Raw genomic sequence first — 18,925 nt, forward strand, 5'->3', positions numbered from 1 at the left:
TCCCATTTGTGGGCTGACTTTAATCTCTGTCCCAGCATTTTGTCTCTGTACCTCGTGCCTGGTGCCTGAGCTGTAAGACAAAGAGGTGTTTACACTCCTGGACTGCCTGGGCACTGGGGCTGGAGAAGCAGCACAGCAGAGGCCGGGTGGAATTGAACATTTCAACACTTTTTCCATCTGTCCCCAAAACCAATATTGACCCAAGACCCCTGGGTGGCTGCTTTAGTCAAAGTTTTACCAGACATAGCAGCTCTTGGGATCACAGCACCCCGGAGTGTGGGTTGGAGAGGAGGTGAGGACAAGGCTGCTCCCAGGAAGGGACCATCCCACCAGGATTTTGTGTCCCAGACAGAGCCTGAGGGGCACTTTGCCTCCTGCCATGAAAGGTGATGAGAGGAGAGACAATGGCTATTCTCCCCATCCAATGCTGATCCACCCTCTTTCCTGGAGATCCCCCTGCTCCATGCAGTTGAGGGGCTGGAACCCTCCATGGCAGGAGGCAGATTTTCCATCTCCAAATGCCTTTCAATTAAGGAGCACTAATGGGGCTGGATTTGGCCCGAGCACTAAGGCAGCGGGGTCAGTGCCAAACAATATCCTGTTGACATCACTTCTGAGGAGCAATTCACCACCCCAGAGGAGAAGGGGCCTCGCCGAGCAGCTCCTTGGCACAAAAAAACCTCGAAGAGGGCTGTGGCCTCTCCTCCTGCCTCTCCCAGCTCCATTATCCAGCCCTGAGGAGCGTCCTTAAGGAGGGAGGTGGAGGGGAGCGAGAGGGGGAAGAGTGGCCATTCTCCCTCTGGCTGGTGATCGCCCTTCCCCGTGGGGAGGGGGCCACGGGGGGCCCGGGGTTTGGATAACCTGCCTCATTAGTGGCTGTATGACATCATTATCTCACATTAGCGACACTCTTCCAGAGGTAATTGGGAAGCCTCTGGAATGGCCCTGTGACCTTTAATTAATGCAGTGGGGGCCTTTTCCTTGTGCGATTCCTCGCTCTGCCTCAAGCAGCTGCTTCTTGTTAAGATGCCAGCACAGGGGAGCCTTGGTCCCATGCCGGGATTTTCTAAGCCTCCATCCCCCCGGGGGAGGAATAAAAAAGGTGCATGAACAGTCAGCTGCTGCCTGACTTGTTTCAGCCTCCGTTTCCAGCAGCCCCTTGCCCGCCCCTGGCTCCAGGCTGCTGCCTGGGCAATTACCTCCGGAGCTGATTAGCTCAGCTGGGGCTCCTGCCCCTGCCCACGGGTGACCACGGGGACTCTTGGCCCGTGGAAAGGTGGGGATGGGGAAAGGGGGCCGCCTGGTACCCACAGAGAGAGCCAGTCCTTTCATCTGCAAAGGGAAGAGGAAGAATTTAGGAAGAAATTCTTCCCTGTGAGGGGGGTGAGGCCCTGGCATGGGTTGCCCAGAGAATCTGTTGCTGCCCCATCCCTGGAAGTGTCCAAGGCCAGGTTGGATGGAACTTGGAACAAGCTGGGCTAGTGGAAGGTGTCCCTTCCCCTAGGGGGGATGGAAGGAGATGAGCTTTAAGGTCTCTTCCAACCCAAACCATTCCATGATTCTGTGATGTGTCCCAGCTCAGGTTTTGCTGCTCTGCCCTGGCTGCTGGGAGGCCCCCAAGCACACATGCTGCCTTAGGCACTGGAATGGATAATCCGGAATTGTTCTTGTGGTACCAGCTCTAATCCTAATTTTGTCTCAGAAATCTCTGTAAAAAACTTCGACCTGAGGAGATAAAGACCACTGCCTGTGACTCTCCTGGCCAAGATTCTCCTTGGGGTTTCATATTCAAAACGTGGAAACAAATTAAAGGAAGATCTGTTCAGATTGGGGTTTTTAATTCCCTGACTGAAGGCAGCAGATTTCAAAATCAGGTGAATGGTGTAGTCAGGTCCTTGGGAAACCTTCAGCCTGCAGAGAGCTTGAGCTGTTTTGGCAGTGGCATTTGGACTCCTCAGACTCTGGGGATGAGCTTGCACAGCAAGATGCTCTTGGCACAGCTCGCCCCTCCACAGCTGGCACAATGTCACCATCCCTTGCTGCCATGTGCTGTGCCAGCATGTCCGTGGGGTCTTGGAAAGCCTTTTCCGTGGGCAGAAGGGAGTGCAGCTCTCCATAACAAACAAGTGTTTTGGGGGATTCCCATTGCACAGCCTCGGACTTCAGGGGGTTAATGCCGTCAGCTCTCCCAGGCTGATTTAATTCAAGCCAGACTGGAACGCTCCTGGAGCTGGGACTCTCCCGCCCCGGGAGAGAGGGTGAGTGGAGCAGCGTGTGCAGGGAGCTACCGGTGTCTGTTGTGCTTTGCAACCTGACCTCTCCTCTGCTCTTTGAAGCTGCTGACAGTGGGTGGGCTGGGATCAGTGCAGTGGCCGATGTGCTGGGAGTTACAATAACACAACCGCGATGCCCCGTTCAGCCGGGAATGGGATCTGTTTGGAAGGGGGTGGGTAGAGCAGGGGTGAGGAACTCGGGACCTTGAGGGCTGACAGGGTCCTGCAGATGTGGAACAGCTTGTGTTCGGGGCTGGGGTGGGAGGAGAGGCCCTTTCAACCCAAAACATAATTAATCAGCGGCTTGGACAGAAAGCGGAGCTGTGGCTGCCGGTCCAGCTACCGTTGCCCTTTCCAGGCCCACAGCCAGAACAGGGAGGGGAGAACTTCCCCAAGCTGACACTCTGTCAGGAAGTCTCAGGTCCTTCTCCCTTCCCATGTCCCATCCTGGAGCTCTCTCTTGCTCCCAAGGGCCAGTGTCAGCCACCACTGCCTTCCCCTCCACTGCTCCACCCCAAAGCAGCCTCTCTCCCTCATATCATGTTGGGTGCAGGAGAGGAAGAGGAAGGACACCAAAGGGGTGGCCCAGGACACCAACTCACCCTCCTTTGAGACCTCATTGCAGCCCACAGCTTCCTCATGAGGGGCAGGCACTGATCTTTCTGGTGAGCAGTGACAGGAACAGCATGAAGCTGCGTCAGGAGAGGGTTGGGTTGGATATTGGGAAAATGTTCCTCACCCAGAGGGTGGTTGGGCATTGAAGAGGCTCCCCAGGGCAGTGGGCATGACCCCAAGGCTGGCAGAGCTCAAGGAGTGTTTGGGCAACACCCTCAGACATGTGGTGGGATTGTTGGGGTGATCTGTGCAGGGCCAGGAGCTGGACTGGATGATCCCTTCCAGCTCAGCATATCCTGTGGTTCTGTGAGTTTTGCTTTATGCCTTTGCCACACGGTCTCAGAACATCCACATCCCCAGCTGGGATGGCCCAAAATACCTCATGTTTTCTATGATGTGCAGAGCCAGAACAGCCCTTACCCCAAAGCACTTCGGACGTTCGGTGACTGCAGAGCTGCTGGCTCAGAGATTTGGACACCCACACGTGGCAGCTGGTGACCTACCTGCGTGGATCACTGAACATCTAATGTTCCAGCACAGGGCACGACAGCCTTGCTGTAGAGGCTCCCAACACGCTCAAGACAGTGTTAGCAAAGACCCTGCTCTTCCAGCCTTATGGAACATGGATTTTCCCTTCCCCTAGAGGCACCACACCAGCTGGATGGGATGCTCAGCTTCCCCTACGCCCCCCTCCCCTACAGCCTGCAATCCTGACTGCTCTGGTACCATCAAAGCCCTAACGTCCTGCACACCTAAGACCCCTTTTTAGGATCACCACATACCTGCTCGGTAGAATTTTAACCTCCACGGAGAAGGTTAAAAATCCAGGGAAACTGCAGACTTTGTGGCTGTAAGTGACATCTAGTGGAAATGGCAGGGAAAATGAGTCCACAGGTAAAATACTGATCCCGTTGGATTCAGGGGTGAAACCGAGTCCTGTGAGTTGGAACTTCAGCCCAGCAGCTTCTTTTCAGGACTTGTAAAAAAAAACCACAGTAGAATAGCTCTCTGTGCATGAGTATGGCTTGCAGAGAGAGCTTGTCTCTCACACCAGTGAGCAATGTGGAAAGCGAGGTGGCTGTGACATGACAGCTGTCCCCTGGCCTTACAGCTGCTGTCCCCAAGCCAGGAGCACCACAGCCACCCAGACCATGCACTGGCCTGCTGCCACCGTGCTGCACTTTGGGTTAAAACAGGGTGCTGGAGTAACTTTGCACTGGTGGGTGTTGTGTTGATTTAGGTCTTGCCTGTGCTCTGGCAGTGAAGAACTGCTGCCAAGGGAGCAGCTACAGTCATGGAATCATGGTTTGGGTTGGAAGGGACCTTAAAGCTCATCCAGTTCCAACCCCCTGCCATGGGCAGGGACACCTTCCACTGGACCAGGTTTCTCCAAGCCCCGGCCAGCCTGTCCTTGGACACTTCCAGGGATCCAGGGGCAGCCAGCCACAGCTTCTCTGGGCGACTTCTCTGCAGCCCTGTGGCTGCAGCTTTTCCTGACAGGTTCTGGGCACAGCTCTAGGGCAAGGAACAGTGTCCCACAGCCCCTGCAGAGAGGCACAGCTGGGGAGTTCGTTGCTGAGCCTGTCCCCCAGGGATGGTGCATCCAGGATCACGGATACTGAACCCATCCACGTGCCCCTGAGGCAGCTGCCTGCCCTGTTTACCCTGCTTTCCTGCCATTGGAACCACCACTCTTGCCCCCAGGGCTGCCACCCCTGCCCTGGCTGGAAGGGTCCCGCCAGCACAGCGTGGATGTGGCCCGGAGCTATTCTTGTGTAGAGCAAAGCCAAAGCTTGCAGGGAAATCTGAAACCCAGTGAGACTTGGATTAGCAACCCGAAACTCTGGCCAGGATACGAGCTTTTGGAAGAGCTTGGCAGAGTTTCAGGCAGAGTGCAGGCTGAGTTTCAAGTCAGCAGAGGCTGACCTTTGCGTGAGCCTGCTGCTGGCGGCTCGGGAAGCATGGGCTTGAATTTTAAGAGAGCCTGGGGAGCGAGTTTCAGGCAAAAAAAAAATCCACCAAAATAGTTAAAGGGTTTAGGCAAAAACAATGCAGAGAGTCTTATGGTTTGGGGGTGATAATTCCTGCTCACCTGCCCCCAAACCAGCAAAACCAGCCTGGTGGTTACAGCTTCCTTGCACTTCGAGTTTCAGCGCAGAGTTAACCCCTTCCTCAGCGTGGAGGAGCTGCTCCTCCCAGGTTTTCCCTGGGGTAGATCTGGATTCCGTGTCTGCTCCCTCCCTGTCTCGGGGGAGGTCTCGTGGCAGTGAGGGTGCAAGGTCAGAGCTGTACCTGAGCAGCTCAGAATTCCCTAATCCGAGGACTGAGCTATCCATGTGGCAGTTTGTACCTCACAGGAATTTATGGAAGGGAACAAATGCATCAGATGAGGGGAGGATCACAAGATGGAACGGCTGGTGCTCTGAGAGCAGAGGACCAGAGTCCAGAGCCCAGCCAGAGACAGGCAGACAAGGCCAGGCACTATCAGTGACCGAGGCTGAAGGATAATCCAGCCAAAAAGGAAGAAGACATGAGAAAATAACCACAAACACAGTCTGTCCTGGGCAGTTGGAAGCAGCAAGGGCCAACGTTGTCTTGCTCCTGAAGCTGTGGAGACACTTCGTTTTCCATTATGCTTTTATTTTTTTTCCATTGCTTTTCCTGCAAACTCATCTCTCTTCTTCCCCTCACACACAGCATGTGATGGGTGTAGATCAGGGCAGGGAGGACATCTTCGTAATCAAACCCACATTTCTTTGCACTGTCTGTGTTGTCTCACAGTGAATTCAGCCAAACCCCTATACTCGTGATGTTTTAGTGCTGGTTTTAAGAGCTGCATGAAGGTGGAATTTTCCCAAATGGAGTTTCCTGGATAGGAAATTGGTTATCTCAGAGTATTATTCCATAAAGCTCTGAAAGCTCCTTTCCCAGAAGTCAAAATCCCTTTACACTTGGAGTAACAAATGTGGAGCTTGAAGCCACAGAACGGGTCTTTATCCCAAAGGAAGCGCCCTCCATGGCACTCCTGGTTTTCCTCCCTAGCCCCCTTTTCCATGCCCTTGACCCTGGCTCTTTCTCCCATGCTGTGTCCTCTGACACGAGGCACAGAGAGGGGCCTCATCTGCTGCTTTATTTCAGGCCCATCTCTAATTACACACTGACAGTTATTTATATAATGTCCTTAATACCACAGCGTCAACCCTGGAGGTGCTGGGACGAGGTGCTGGGAGGCTCTGCCCTCCTGGCTCTGCCCACGGCAGGTGCCATCCACCAGCTGGTGCTGGAGCAGCCCCGTGGCAATCCCAGCATCTGGCATCACCCCCTCGGGAGAGCCAGAGCCAGGTATCCCAGAGAGGCACGACGTGCCAGAAGGAAATCGGAGCCGGGCTGTCCGGGCTGCCACTGCTGGATGTCCTTGGCAGGCAGCACCGTGCCCCTCGGGGCAGGGTGCCATGCCCTTGAAGGCCACGCTGGGCTTTTATCCCCCCGGGAGGAAGGCAGGGAAGCGGCGGCAGATGTGTCATTTCCCCAAGGACGACGCGCGCGGGCTTCACCCTGGACAGCAAAATAAATAGCGGGATGTCTCCTGCGCTGAGACTTGTTTGTGTCTGGGGGGCCGGGGTGGGCCGTGTGGCGGGGTGTGTGCAGTTCCTGTGGGGTTTGGAGCGTGGCTGCCCCGGCGCTGGGTTTGCAATGTGCCGCTGATAACGCGGGGCCGCCAGCCCGCTGCTGGCTCCCGGTTCCGTCTCGCTGCCTCTGCCCCTTTCATGTTCTCTGCTGCGGTTTGCAAGGCTGAGTTTAAAGGTTTCTCTGACTAACCCTGGCTGCCGGGCTCAAAGGGAAGGAAGTCGACTGCAGCCAAGAAAAGGAAGCCAGTTGGTTTCCCTTCTGCGTCTGCGAGCTGTGTGAGGGGGAGAAGGGTGTAGCCAGATCAGACGTGAGATAGGATGGGAAGGCAGCAGACCTCTTTCCTTCCATATTTTCTCGGCTGGACAAGCTCCCTGCATGCGTCAGCCTGGAGCAGGGAGAAGGGAAGCGTGTCCTGGTCAATATTTACCCCTTGATTCCAGCTGCTGGTGGGCTGGACCCTCCTGGCTCGCTGCCCTGCTGTGCAGTGTGAGGCGGCAGCCACGACGGGGAGCTTCCATCCCGCGGGATGGCCGGGGCTGGCAGGGCTGGCAGGACAGGGCAGGAGGTTCCCTCCTCCCAGCCGGAGCCAGCTGCTGGCCCCGGCTCCCTGGAATGTGTGTCCTGGCATGGCCAGCACTCCAGCCCGGCTGAGGACCCCTGAGGTGGATGCAGAGCATGTGGGTCCCTCTTGGTTCCCACAGCATTCCAGGACCCCTGAGGGGAGTTCAGAGCATGTGGGTCCCTTTTAGATCCCCACAGGACCCCCGAGGCAGATGCAGAGCATGTGGGACCCTCTTGACTCCCACAAGCATCTGCAAGACTCCTGAGGTGGATGCAGAGCATGTGGGTCTCTCTCAGCACCCAGAGCAACTACAAGACCCCTGAAGTGGTTGCAGAGCATGTGGGTCCCTCTTGGCTCCTGTAGCATCTGCAGGACCCCCAAAGTGGATGCAGAGCATGTGGGTCTTTCGTGGCTCTTCCACAACATCCATTGGACCCCCCAAGGTGGGTGCAGAGCGTGTGGGTCCCTCTTGGCTTCCGTAGCATCTGCAGGACCCCCAAAGTGTAGGCAGAGCACGTGGGTCCCTCTCAGCTCCCACAGCATCTACACCAGTGGCCATCTCCAGTTGTGGGGGCTGCACCACCCTGGTGGCAGAAGAAGTGACCAGAGCCTCGGGGCAGTGCTGGCCCCCCTGGGCTGGGGCTCACACTCACAGCCACTGTCCTGCAGCAGCTACTTCAGGGCAGCTATTTCTGGCCCCTGGGACAGGGAGGGCATGTGGTGGGAGGCAGCTCCGGGGCTCATGGGAGCCGAGGGCTATTTCTGGCTCTGGTTGCTGACCTGCCAGGCCACCCTCGGCCAGTAACTCCCTCGTGCCAGGCTCACCCAGAGCCTCCAGCCCCAGGCTCCCTCCAGCACGTGGACCAGGTGTCCCTGGGAGGTGTGGGACGGCTGCCACACGCACCCTGCAAGGTTTGTCACAAGACCAGGACGCTGGCTGTGATCTTTTGATGTCACTCTGCGGTAGGCTGGCAGTAAGTGCCCTGGGAGTGCTCTCAGAGGGTGAACCATGCCCTGGGGCGTGCTTTTGTCACCGTGGAAATGACGACTGAGGCAAAGGGTGGGTGTGTGTGGGAAAAAGGACAGTCGTTGCCATCCAGGTGTCCCACTCCCTCATGTGATGAAAGGTGCGAGCTCTGTGGCCTTTGCCCCCTCTCCGTTGGCCATCCCACGGAGCGATCCCAGGCTGAGGGCAGAAGGGAGCAGTGGGCATCAGGAGTGGCCCCAGGGACCCCAAACGTGGCTGTGGGACAGACACACATTGGCTGATGCCCTGACATGTCCCCCACCAGCTTCTATATATGGGCCTGCCCTCTCTGAACCCACCGCACTCGGCTCTCAAGTGACACGCTGGGGAGGGAGGGGGGGTCTATTTTTAGCCCCTGAATGGATCTGTGCTGGAGCCGAGCTCTCTGCCCCCGTCAAGGGTACGGCATCATGTTGTGCTGGGAGGATTTTCCTGCGTGGCTCTTTGAATGGCTCCATCCCCACCTTAGGTCGGGGTACAGGTAGGATTCAGCTTTGTGGTCTCTCTGCTGCTTCTGCTGCTGGATCCCCACTGTTTTGGGCTCTGTTGCAAGTCCCTTCCCGGGGCCACAGCTATGGAAGGAGCTGCCATGGCTTGCTGGAATGTCCTGTTTGACATATCCTGTTTGAAGTGTGCTTCGTGCTCCCCTCCTGCATGATGCTGTGGCAGCAGGAACAGAAATCCCACAGTTTTTAATGTGGGTTGTAGGCAAGAGGAGTAGGAAAGGGGCGTGTGAGGTGTGATGCTGCTGTGCTGCTGTGGAGAGAATCCCAAACCTTCTGTGCAGCTGTGGAGAGAATCCCAACCCCTCTGTGCTGCCGTGCTCGGGGAGCAGAGGCAGCAGGGACCAGAGGGGGGTAGCAGTGGTCTCTCTCACTGCTGGCTGGGTTATGGTCCAGCACAGCCATCCCCATCCTGCTGAGTCTGCCAGGAGCTGGAATTTCAGCTGGAAAGATGGGAGGATGAGTGAGGATGAGCGAATGCAGATGGCAGGGAAGGAACCCGTGGGGACAGGATTAGGGGCACACACCTCACACCTGCCAACACTAGTGCCACCTCCTCATGCCCCCATCTCCCCCCCTCCCCCACTTTGCTTTCCCGCTGCAGGCATGGATAACTTTGAGTACAGCATCCAGCTGAACGACAGGGAATGGGCTGAGTTCTTCTTGGCCTCAGAGGAGTGCAACCTCACCCCGGCCTCGCTGGCCACGGCCGAGGAGCAGTGCCTCAGTGACATTGAGCAAGGGGACGGCCACGCCAGCCCCCACAGGCTGATCCCAGCCGGGGAGGGCAGCGAGCCAGCGCCTGGCACAGGGAGCTCTGCCCCACGTGGGGTGCCCGGAGACACCCCCCTGCGCTGCCAGGCCGGTGGGCACCTCTCCCCGCCGGAGCTGCTGTCGGGCAGCGAGGACGAAGCGGAGCTGGGCTCGGTCGGCAGGTTCCTGTGTGAGAGCGACCAGCCCGGCTGCCCGTCCGGCCCTGCCATGCCCAGCGCACAGAGGAGGCAGCCCCCTCGCCCCCCTGCAGCCCCCCTCGCCGGGCAGGTTGGTGGCACAGCCCAGGGCAGCCCAGGGCAGGACGCAGCGGGCGAAGCGACAGCGTCGGAGAAAGGAGCGGCCGGAGGCAGCCGGGACATGGAGACCCCCAACACTCCAAGTGCTCCTGAGCAGGGAGGGGACTCAGGAGGGGGACAACCCCATGGCAGCGAGGTGGTGGCACAACCGGGGACGCCGGTGGGAGGTAGTTCACCAGCACCCCCTGCCAGGAAAAGGCATCCCAGCGCTTCCCACTCGGAGCCCAGGCTGCGGGGACCCTCGTGTGACCCCCCCAGCCCATCCCCGGGGGCTGCACAGGAGGAGGTGAGCGGGGAGAGGACGGGGGCCGAGCAGAGCTCCCCGGCCGGGTCCCCCAGCGTGGTGAGGCCCAAGGTGCTGGGGCAGCAGAAGAAGAGCCGCAAGCAGCGCGGGGCCAACGCTGCCGAGGGGGACAGGGAGCCTGGGGGGGCTGCAGCTCAGGGGGCTCCACAGGGACCCGGGAAGGCACCTCCGGGCTCGCCAATGTCCTCTCGGAAGAGCAAAGGGAAGGAGAAGGCGGCCAAGGCGGCTTTGGGGAGGATGAGCAGTGAGGAGGCGGCGGAGAGCAAGCCACCAGTGCCCGGCCCTGGCGTGGATGAGGGGGATCCAGCCGGGAGTGCTCCCCCGAGGCAGAAGGGGAAGGAGCCAGGGGCACAGTCCCCGGGGAAGACAAAGGCCACCAAGCCCTCAAAGGCAGGGCAGGCTGGTGGCTTGGGCGTACGTGACGGTGCACCAGTGATCCCTGACAACGGAGCCCTGGCTCCTTCGGGAGAGGCATGCCAGGAGATGCCAGGGAAGCCTCTCCAACCCAAAAGCGTGGCAGCTTTCGGAGGGGATGCTGCTGAGGGAGCCTGGAAGGATCCTGCAGCTGAGATCCCTAGAGTCCCTGCAGCTGAGATCCCTGTGGTTCCTGCAGCTGAGATCCCTGGGGTTCCTGCAGTTAAGGTCACTGGAGTCCCTGCAGCTGAGATCCCTACAGTTCCTGCAGCTGAGATCCCCAGCAAGACTGCAGCTGAGATCCCCAGGAAGCCCTCAGAGATCCCCACAGTTCCTTCAATTGAAATCCCTTGGGAGCCTGCCCCTGAGACTCCGAGGAAGCCTTCAGCTGGGATCCCCAGGTCTCCTCCTATTGACATCCCTAGGAAGACTGCAGCTGGGATCCCCAGGGTTGCTACTCCTGAGATCCCTTGGGGACCTGCCCCTGAGATCCCCAGGAAGCTGAGCCCCCCGTGCTTTGCAGATGGAGCTTCTGCAAGGTCAAACACCCTGGACGTGACCTGGCCTGAGATGTATGACTATTTTTTCTGTGATTCCCAAGAGGAAGAAGAACTGGGGAGCTCAGTGGAGGGGCGGAGATCACCCTTGCAAAGGGAAATATCCTGGCCTGAACTGTACGAGTATTTTTTCAATGAACCAGAAGGAAACAGGAAAAAAGTCAAAGGTAAAGACAGGAAAAGAAAGAAGTTCAGCAGCTTGGACCACACTGGGCTGCAAAATGAGGATCCCAGCTCAGCTGCAGTCAAGGACACTGTGATTATCTCAGTCCCCGAGGTGTGTGAACACTTCTTCCCAGAGACACCTAGGAACAGGATGGGCTGGAGAGGCATTTTCTCAATCGCTCCAGCCTCCGAGGTGAAGAGAGCTGTGGGGGCTCTGAAGTCCCTCCTGCAAAGGCAAATCCACCCCGATGGCAGCCAAGCCCCAGCCTCCCAGGCTCTGGTGCCAAGAGGATCCGCAGAGAAGTTCGCCCTCGTCCCACTGGCTCCCCTGGGAAGAGGCCAGGTGTGGCCAGAGGGTGAGGAGATGGCCCTTGTACTGAGAGGTAAAGCATGTTATCCCCTGTAGGGATGTGTCCCACGCTGTGTCATGCTGGCTTTCCCTTGGGATGCTCCCACTGTCCCCGTGCCAAGCGAGTGCTGCTGGCCAGGTCCTGCAGGCTGGCTCCCAGCACTGCAGCAGGCATGGACAGGGAATCTGGGACTTTAAAAAACACCCTCTTAATTTGAAAAACACCCTCCAGAGACCCTCCAGAGGTCACCTGAACATTGGCTGTTCCTGGAGGCAGGTGAGAGAAACGGGAATAAAGGGAGAGAAGTTTGACCCACGAGGACAGCCAGTGTATTTGTCTTAAAGCTTATATGATGCTTGGAGCCACAGGGCCTCGTAGTTAATATTAAACCCAAACAATGAGTGAGTCATTCCAAAGGGTGCCTCAAAATAGAGCTTCCAGTTGGTTTGCACGGAGAAAAGCCCCTTTGCCGTGGTCACAGATAATTAGGAAGTCAGTTTTAATTAAAAGCCTGATCAAATAAACACGGGAGCAAAAATAACCTACTCTTACAGCATGAAGTTCCAGGCTGAAAATCTGTCAGGGGAGGAAATTTAGAGCACTCAGGGATGTCCCCATCCCTGGACTTAGCAGGAGGTGGGAGTGGGGTGGGATCAGTGAGGTGCTGAGCACTGGTGTTCCTCAGGGGAGTAGACGTTGTCCTAGAGCAGTGTGTGCCTTTGGGCACTGTCTGGCAGGAAGGGGGCCTTGCCCAGAGGTCCCCAGGAATCACTTTCTCCTAAATCTACTCCCCAGACCCACTCCCAGCCACCACACTGCTCTAGGAAGATACACAGGGAGGTTTGAGGCAGCCAGAGGTCCTGGGGTGGCATTAACAAACATTTGCCTCAGGGTCTTAAGAAAGTCTAAAGCTGAGAGGGGTGAAAAATGCACCACTCACCTTAGGAAACATAACTGAGTCCTAAATAGACACGTTTGACTTGACAAATGGTGGAAAAAAAAGTCTCCAGGGAGGGAAAATGTGTGACGACGACGTGACTCCCTGGGAGCGCGAGGGACTCGTGTCCCGGGGGGACACACGGGGGCTGTGGCATAAAACCCCAAACCTCGTGCTCCTCTTCTGGCAGGGACAGCAGAGGATCCACGAGTGCTGACCCACAAAGACATGTGCCTGGTGTTCTGTGCCTTTGCATCCTGGGCAGTGAAGACATCTGACCTGCAGGCTCCGGATGCCTGGAAGACCAGTACGTACAGTGCCCGGCCCGGCGGGAGAGGGGCGGGAATGACTTCGTGGAAGACTTGGCAGGGAGAAAAGCAGGGGATACAAATACACCTACTGCTGCCTGTGGGAAAGTGCAGACACTTCCCTGCTTTTCCAAAGAAGTGTCCTTTTAATGCCTTGCCTCTCTCGTGGAGTGGCAGCCCTGATTCCTGCTCACTCACATCGTCCTTTCCCCGCACCAAGTGGCTGCTGACAGGAGCTGAGCTGTAGGACAAGTCTATCCCTAGCCTTGGCCCTGCTGCTGACAGGGACCAGGAGCAGTTTGTCAGGAGAAGAGAGGCTTCTTTAGGATCTGTGCTGGCTAGCAGCGGGATCAGGACCTGGAGTGTGCAGGTTTAGGCTCCCTCATCTCAGCTGGAACAAGTGCATGTGTTTTTTCAAATGTGCTATGAATATATAACCTTCTTTCCAAATACAGCTTAGCTGAAGTATTATCCTGGTGCACTGAGTCCTGCAGGTAAATGGAGCTCTGTTGGATCCTCTCCTCTCCATCCACAACGTTGGGATAGGTGGTGGGAAGAGAGGAAGCTCGGGAATCACGAATTTGCTGAGCCCCCCCCCAGGAGTGCAGGTGGCTGGATGAGCAGGGAATGGGGCAGTGGGAGCAGCATTCCTCATTCCTACCCTGGACAGAGCAGCTGAGTGCAGGGTCCAGCCCTGGAGAGCCCCTTCCATGGGGTGAGATGCTGGGAATGAGGCTTCCTGCTGCTTGTCCAGGGGGAGGAATGTTCCCCACTAAGGTCACACAGGAGGCTGACACCCTGGGCTGAGAATAGCTCATTAGCTAAGGCTGCTCAGTGCCATCATCACAAGGAGCTTTTGGCCTGCTCCTCCTTGTCTTCTGGGTATGGGATGGTGGACGTGGCCTTGGGGAGGTGAGAAAAGTGGGATATGGGTCCTCGTGCCCTCAGGATCACATAACCCTGGTGAGGACAGGAGATGGGAGGCAGTTCCACCTAGTCCTGGACTAGCCATTCTCTTTAGGCATCCTAGGTTTCAGCTGAATTTCCCTGTTTCTGTCCCTATAACACATAAATCAAAATCAAGTCTGAATTTAAACTGGGAACTCCAAAGGCATGGCTTGGATTCCCAGTTTTGCTTGGGAATTTAACCTCTCTTATAAACCAAGCTAAAAACATTGGCTGACAGTACAGAGAAAAGCTTGATTCTGTGTATAATCCCCACTAGTTATTTGTTGTATCTCTACATTTTTTGTTTTGGGTATTTTCTGCTTTTGGCTGGGATCAGAAAATCCACAGATAATCCACAAAATCATATTTTTCTGGCATCTTCATGGTCCAAACAAGAGTAGAAAAGGAAGGGACTGTCCTGAAGCCCTGGTGAGATTTTCTACTGTGTCTTCCTCATCCAGGATTAAACCTGTGTATCCAACCAGTCCACTAATCTCCACCTGAACCTGTGTATCCAACCAGTGCACATGCCTACCCCACACAGGGAGCCTATTTAGTGTTTCCCTGAAAAAAAAAGCCTTTTGCTGTGGAATGGTGGTGTGATCCATGTGCCCAAACTACAGCACTAGATGTGGGCAGCCAGGCTGTGGGTGTCTGGGAATGCACTGGGAATAAATTCAGTGTGGAGGGGATGAAAAACAAAGGCAGGAGGAGACTGGGGAAGGGAGGGGAGTGACCCCTCTATTGCCCACAGAACAGGGTGGGCCAAGCAGCTTGTGGTCTGCAGGTCTGGAAAAAAGATCTTTGGGTTTGGAAGAAGCACCCAGACTAACTGTGGGAATGTGTTGGGCTCTTTTCCAGTGTTCCTGGCAAGTTTTGGCACGCTCTCTGCCATCCGCTACTTCCGGAGGCAGGTCAGAGAAGGACAACCCCGGACTTAGGCTCAGCCCACACTGGAGGTGCTTCCTGGGGACAGGTGGGCACGGTGGAGGCAGAGACTGGGGACTTTGTTCTTGGACAGTGTGAGAAGCCTGGATCCCAGCACCAAGACTTCTCTGGACCCATCCCTACACGGGACAGGACGTCACAGGAAGCAGGATCGTTCCGGTGACAGGAGTTGATGGCACGGTAGGCAGGCGGTACCTGTACTGGAGAAAAGGGGAGCCCAGCCTGGGCTGGCTCTGGTCTTTCCTTGCACTCTCCTGGGACATTCCCTAGGAGCAGCCAGTGTCTGTTCCAGGGCACTGCTTATCCCTCCTCCCCGCTGAAGTCACCTGGTGGCAAAGGAAGGCACTGACGTGGTGGTGGAGGGAGGTGAGGGCAAAAGAAACCAGGAAAGTGCTTCATTCGTATGAAAGAGCTGGGATATCTGTGAAGGAAGAGTGGAGAGAGCTTTGGGAAGAGCTGTCTGTCCAAACGTGGGGCTTGGCTAAGCATGTGCTGGCTGGGCAGCAGCTAAAGGGGGATGGAGGGGCCGCTCTCCTGGCAGAGCCCAGGGCTCCCATGATTGGTTTGGCTCACTGCAGGAGGACTCATCCTCTTGGATTGCACTCCTAGAAGTCACAGTTCAGTGTAACAGTTCAGGAGGCTGAGATAAGGTTTCTGGTGCATGTAGCCACCTCAGCCCTGCTGAGCCAGAGCCACGTCTGTCCCCGTGGATGAGGAGCACCCGCTGCAAGGGCACATCCCAAACCCGCAGGCAGAGGATGGACAAGGGGTCACACAGCCAGAGCCAGGGGAAGGGGCAGCCAGGAAGGGTTCTGCAGGAGATGCAAAGGATGGAAAGGGGTAGCAGAGAAAGGGGCTGAGCTCAGGGAAGTCTCAGGAAAGAGCCCTGACGAGGACAGGAGCATGTCAGAGAGGAGGAAGAAGTACGTGTACGTGTTTGGCTCGGCCCAAACCACACAAAGGGTCTGGACATATGACTTGTTCCCTCTTCTGCCTCCCACCCTAGAGGGGTAAAATTGGTTGGGGGAGATTGGGAGTGAGGGGGTGCTGTGGCTGAGTCTGTAACCTGGGGGCCTTGGGAAGGGCTCGAGGGGGCCCAGAATGGAAGGTGGGGTGAAAAATAAAAAGGAAGCAATTCAATTCCTCCCCTGTCTCCAGTGCTTTCCTCATCACTCAAGGGCATTATTCATGAGGGTTTTTCTTGACTCCCAAGTCTGTTAACAGCATGAATGTGAGATTAAGCACTCGGGGACCAGATCCACAAAGGTACGAAGGGAAATCAGCCCAGAATACCAGTGTGGATCTGCCTGTGAGCTTTATAGGAATGGTGTGGTGATGTTTGTCTCATGAAACCAGAGAGGGGAGGTTTAGCTCTTTCCTTGTAATGCAGAGTGCCATGCAATTTTAATGTGTGTAGGGATGGACTGAAGACCATGTATTGTTGCTGATAAGAGAGCACACTGTGCAATTGTGCAGTGAGATATGTAACTGTAAGTAGTGAGAGAGATGTACAGGCTCTATATGGACTATAGCAGCTGTATATCCAGTAAGAGGAGTTTTGTGGAGGAGAAGAACAGATAAAACATGCTGGAAGCTTCTAATAAAGTTCTATTTCATTTACTACTTTTGTGTACATTCCTCTGTCTGCATGGTGGGTGTGGGAAACCATTGAATGAGTACTGAGCTTTAAAGAATGAGAAATCAATGCATTATGTGTCTGTTGATACAAAACTGCAGGAGCTGATGGGCTGGTTTTTGGAGCCCTGGAGGACAGAGCATGCAGGGAGATGGGCTGTGTCTCCTCTGTTTGGCTCAGTCCCCATGCCTGCCCCTCCGAGACACATCTTGGCTGTCACATGTTGCTAACAGCCTGTTCCAGAGAACCCTCCTGCCTCAGAAGCTCTCAGCTTCTCTTCAGATGGCTCCTCAGGGCCCTCTGAACAGATCAGTGAGCACAAGTCAGTGCCCAGCAGCAGCTCCTGCCTTCGGTCCATCGACCCTCATCACCTCCGTGCTCCCTGATCCCGCTCTCCAGCCCGGGCTGCATCCAGGAACACCTGGCACTGCCTCCTCAGAAATGCCCAGCAGACCTGCTCCCTGCACCAAGTAGGAGCACAGGGGGGGCTGAAGCATTCCATATGCTCTGGTTTACTGTTTATCCAGCCATAATCCATGAGGCTCTCTCTGCCTTCTCCGTGGCAGGTGGGAACAGCAGCCGGGGGAAGGCGGGTGGGAGACGGGGAACAGCTGGAGGAATCAGGCACTTCCATTGTGCTGGGCTTTCCTGGGAAGCTGTCACAGCAGGGAAGGGCAGAGGAGGAGGGCAGCAGACAGGGAAGGGGTCTCTGGCACTGCCATCTCAGGACCCTGACAGGCCTCAGGGGCTCCGGCTCTTCCTGGCAGTTCTCACGCAGGGGGAGTTCCCCAGGGTGAGGGCAGAGCTCAGTCCTGCTTGCTCGGTTTGAATTTTTCAGATTTTGTGTTTTTCTAGCCTTGCCACAGAGATCTGGAGGAAAGAATGTTTTCCCTTCCCCTGTGCAGGTGCAGGAACAGCTCATTTCCCTCCTGGCCATGTACAGTACTGCCAGGTGCAATGCTGGCAGATAATAAAGGATTGTGTCAAAAATCACTGAATTTAATACTTGGCTGAGTGGTTTGTGTCTGTCTCAGTGATTGCAAAGTTGGCTTGGAGGTCTCACTGGAACTGGGAGGGTTTCTGGCCAGAAACCATAATGTTGAAGACATTTTTGATGCCATTAGCTGCTCCAGGAGGGGCTCTGTGCTGGCATGTGGGGAGTCTGCCCGTTCCCATATCAGTTGGATCTTTCCTAAGGGATGCCCTGGCTTTGGGGACCTCCTGTTCCCAATGCCCCAATCCAGAGATGAGCCATACACAGCCAAACATGGCACTTGGGGTGGGAAAAGTAACTCCTGGCTGTCCCTGACCTGCACAAGCAGGGAAAGGCGTAGTGGCATCAACTCCATGTTTTCCCACTCCAAAGGATATGGGGTATATCCCATCCTCTTAATGCCTCTGTCCCAGTGCTGTTTCTTCCCAGGAGAGTGGAGCACTCCTGTTGTGCTGCAGGTAACATGAGGTTCCTGCCACCCTTTGCCTGTCTGTGATAATTGGTGTCTGATCCTTTACAGCCTGGACTGGGAGATGTCAGTATGATTTGGCACCTCTGCCTGCTAAAAGTTACCAGAGGTGCCAGATGATCCAGCAGGTTACAGGTGCATTTCACACTCCTTTTGATCTGTGCTGGAAGAAGTGGATGAGATAAATATTTCAGGAGATGGATGTTTTCGGCTGACTGCAGAAGTGAAAGGAATTACTGAAAAGATCTTGCTGGTATCAGGAGATCGGCTCTGGGAGAGTGTGCTGTGCTCAGTCAAGCAGCAGTGTCCCTCAAGGAAACCAGCCCGGGCTTGCCTGCAATTTTAATGCTTGGTTTATTCTCCGACCTTTTAAACCCTCTCCTCTCCCTCCACGGCGAGGCCGATGTGCTTGTATCTCACCCTGGAGGGAGCAGCCAGGACCTCACCATCTTTTTTTTTTTTGCAAAAGCAGCAGCCACGGCCACAGCAGCGACCTTTCGGTGCATCCTCGGGGCCGCTCTCCCTGCTCCGGACAGGGCGTCGGAGCCGGAGGTGGGACCTGTGCCATCCCCTGCCCGCCGCTCTGCCTCGCACGTAGCTCCCTCATCTGACACCTCGCCTTGCCAAGCGCATGAAAAAGTCAGGCAGGTGCACCCCGAGGGACCGACTCCGTGTTTCATCCGGATACACCGTGTGCCGGAGCCCCGCTGGAGGCAGGAGAAGCCTCTCCCCCCCTCTTCCCGGCGATCGCTTTTGTCAGAGCGGCTCCTTCCCTCCTTATTTCTTTCGCTTCGTCTCTCTGTGATAAAACCCGGGCGAAGCTTCCCACGGACATTCCCGTGGCCGTTTCCGAGCCGTGACTGGCTTCTCGGTGGAGTTCAGAGGGATTTTGGGGGGCTTGGTGCTGTACCAGAGCCGGGGGGGAGTGGGGAGCAGTGACCCCCCTCTTATCTCGGACTGACAGAAGCTCCAGTTGCTCGGGTCGCTTGGCCAGCCCTGCGAGCCTGACATATTCTGGTGGATTCTCCCACCCACAGGGCAGTGAGGGAGTTGCTCGTCGCAGACCAGAGCAGATCCTGCACATCCTCCTGGTGTCCTGGGAGCGGGTTTGCCCAGCGGGTCCTTCTTCCCAAACCTCAGCCGTCCATACAAACTGCTCCCCAAGGAATTCCCCAAACCCCGAGTGCCTTTGTAAAGACAACAAAAAGATGGGCA

General features: G+C 56.1%; 1 protein-coding gene across 1 annotated transcript; it reads left to right on the top strand.

Moving 5' to 3' along the window:
* Positions 1-8,421: 8,421 nt before the first annotated feature.
* On the top strand, positions 8,422-16,234 carry PERM1 (PPARGC1 and ESRR induced regulator, muscle 1). The gene is made up of 4 exons (XM_027657930.1): positions 8,422-8,588; positions 9,215-11,503; positions 12,598-12,714; positions 14,525-16,234. The coding sequence occupies exons 2-4, from the start codon at positions 9,217-9,219 to the stop codon at positions 14,602-14,604; spliced, it is 2,484 nt and encodes an 827-aa protein (XP_027513731.1). The 5' UTR covers positions 8,422-8,588; positions 9,215-9,216; the 3' UTR covers positions 14,605-16,234.
* Positions 16,235-18,925: the final 2,691 nt, after the last annotated feature.

This window comes from Corapipo altera, unplaced genomic scaffold (assembly GCF_003945725.1).
Source record: "Corapipo altera isolate COAL_440 unplaced genomic scaffold, ASM394572v1 301, whole genome shotgun sequence".
In the NCBI taxonomy this organism is placed as follows: Eukaryota; Metazoa; Chordata; class Aves; order Passeriformes; family Pipridae; genus Corapipo; species Corapipo altera.

Excerpts from the sequence above, each read along its gene's own strand:
- PERM1 (XM_027657930.1), top strand. The coding sequence starts at position 9,217 with ATGGATAACTTTGAGTACAGCATCCAGCTGAACGACAGGGAATGGGCT. Across the intron at positions 11,504-12,597 it reads GATGGCCCTTGTACTGAGAG|GGACAGCAGAGGATCCACGA; the intron begins GTAAAGCATGTT and ends CTCTTCTGGCAG. Across the intron at positions 12,715-14,524 it reads TCCGGATGCCTGGAAGACCA|TGTTCCTGGCAAGTTTTGGC; the intron begins GTACGTACAGTG and ends GCTCTTTTCCAG.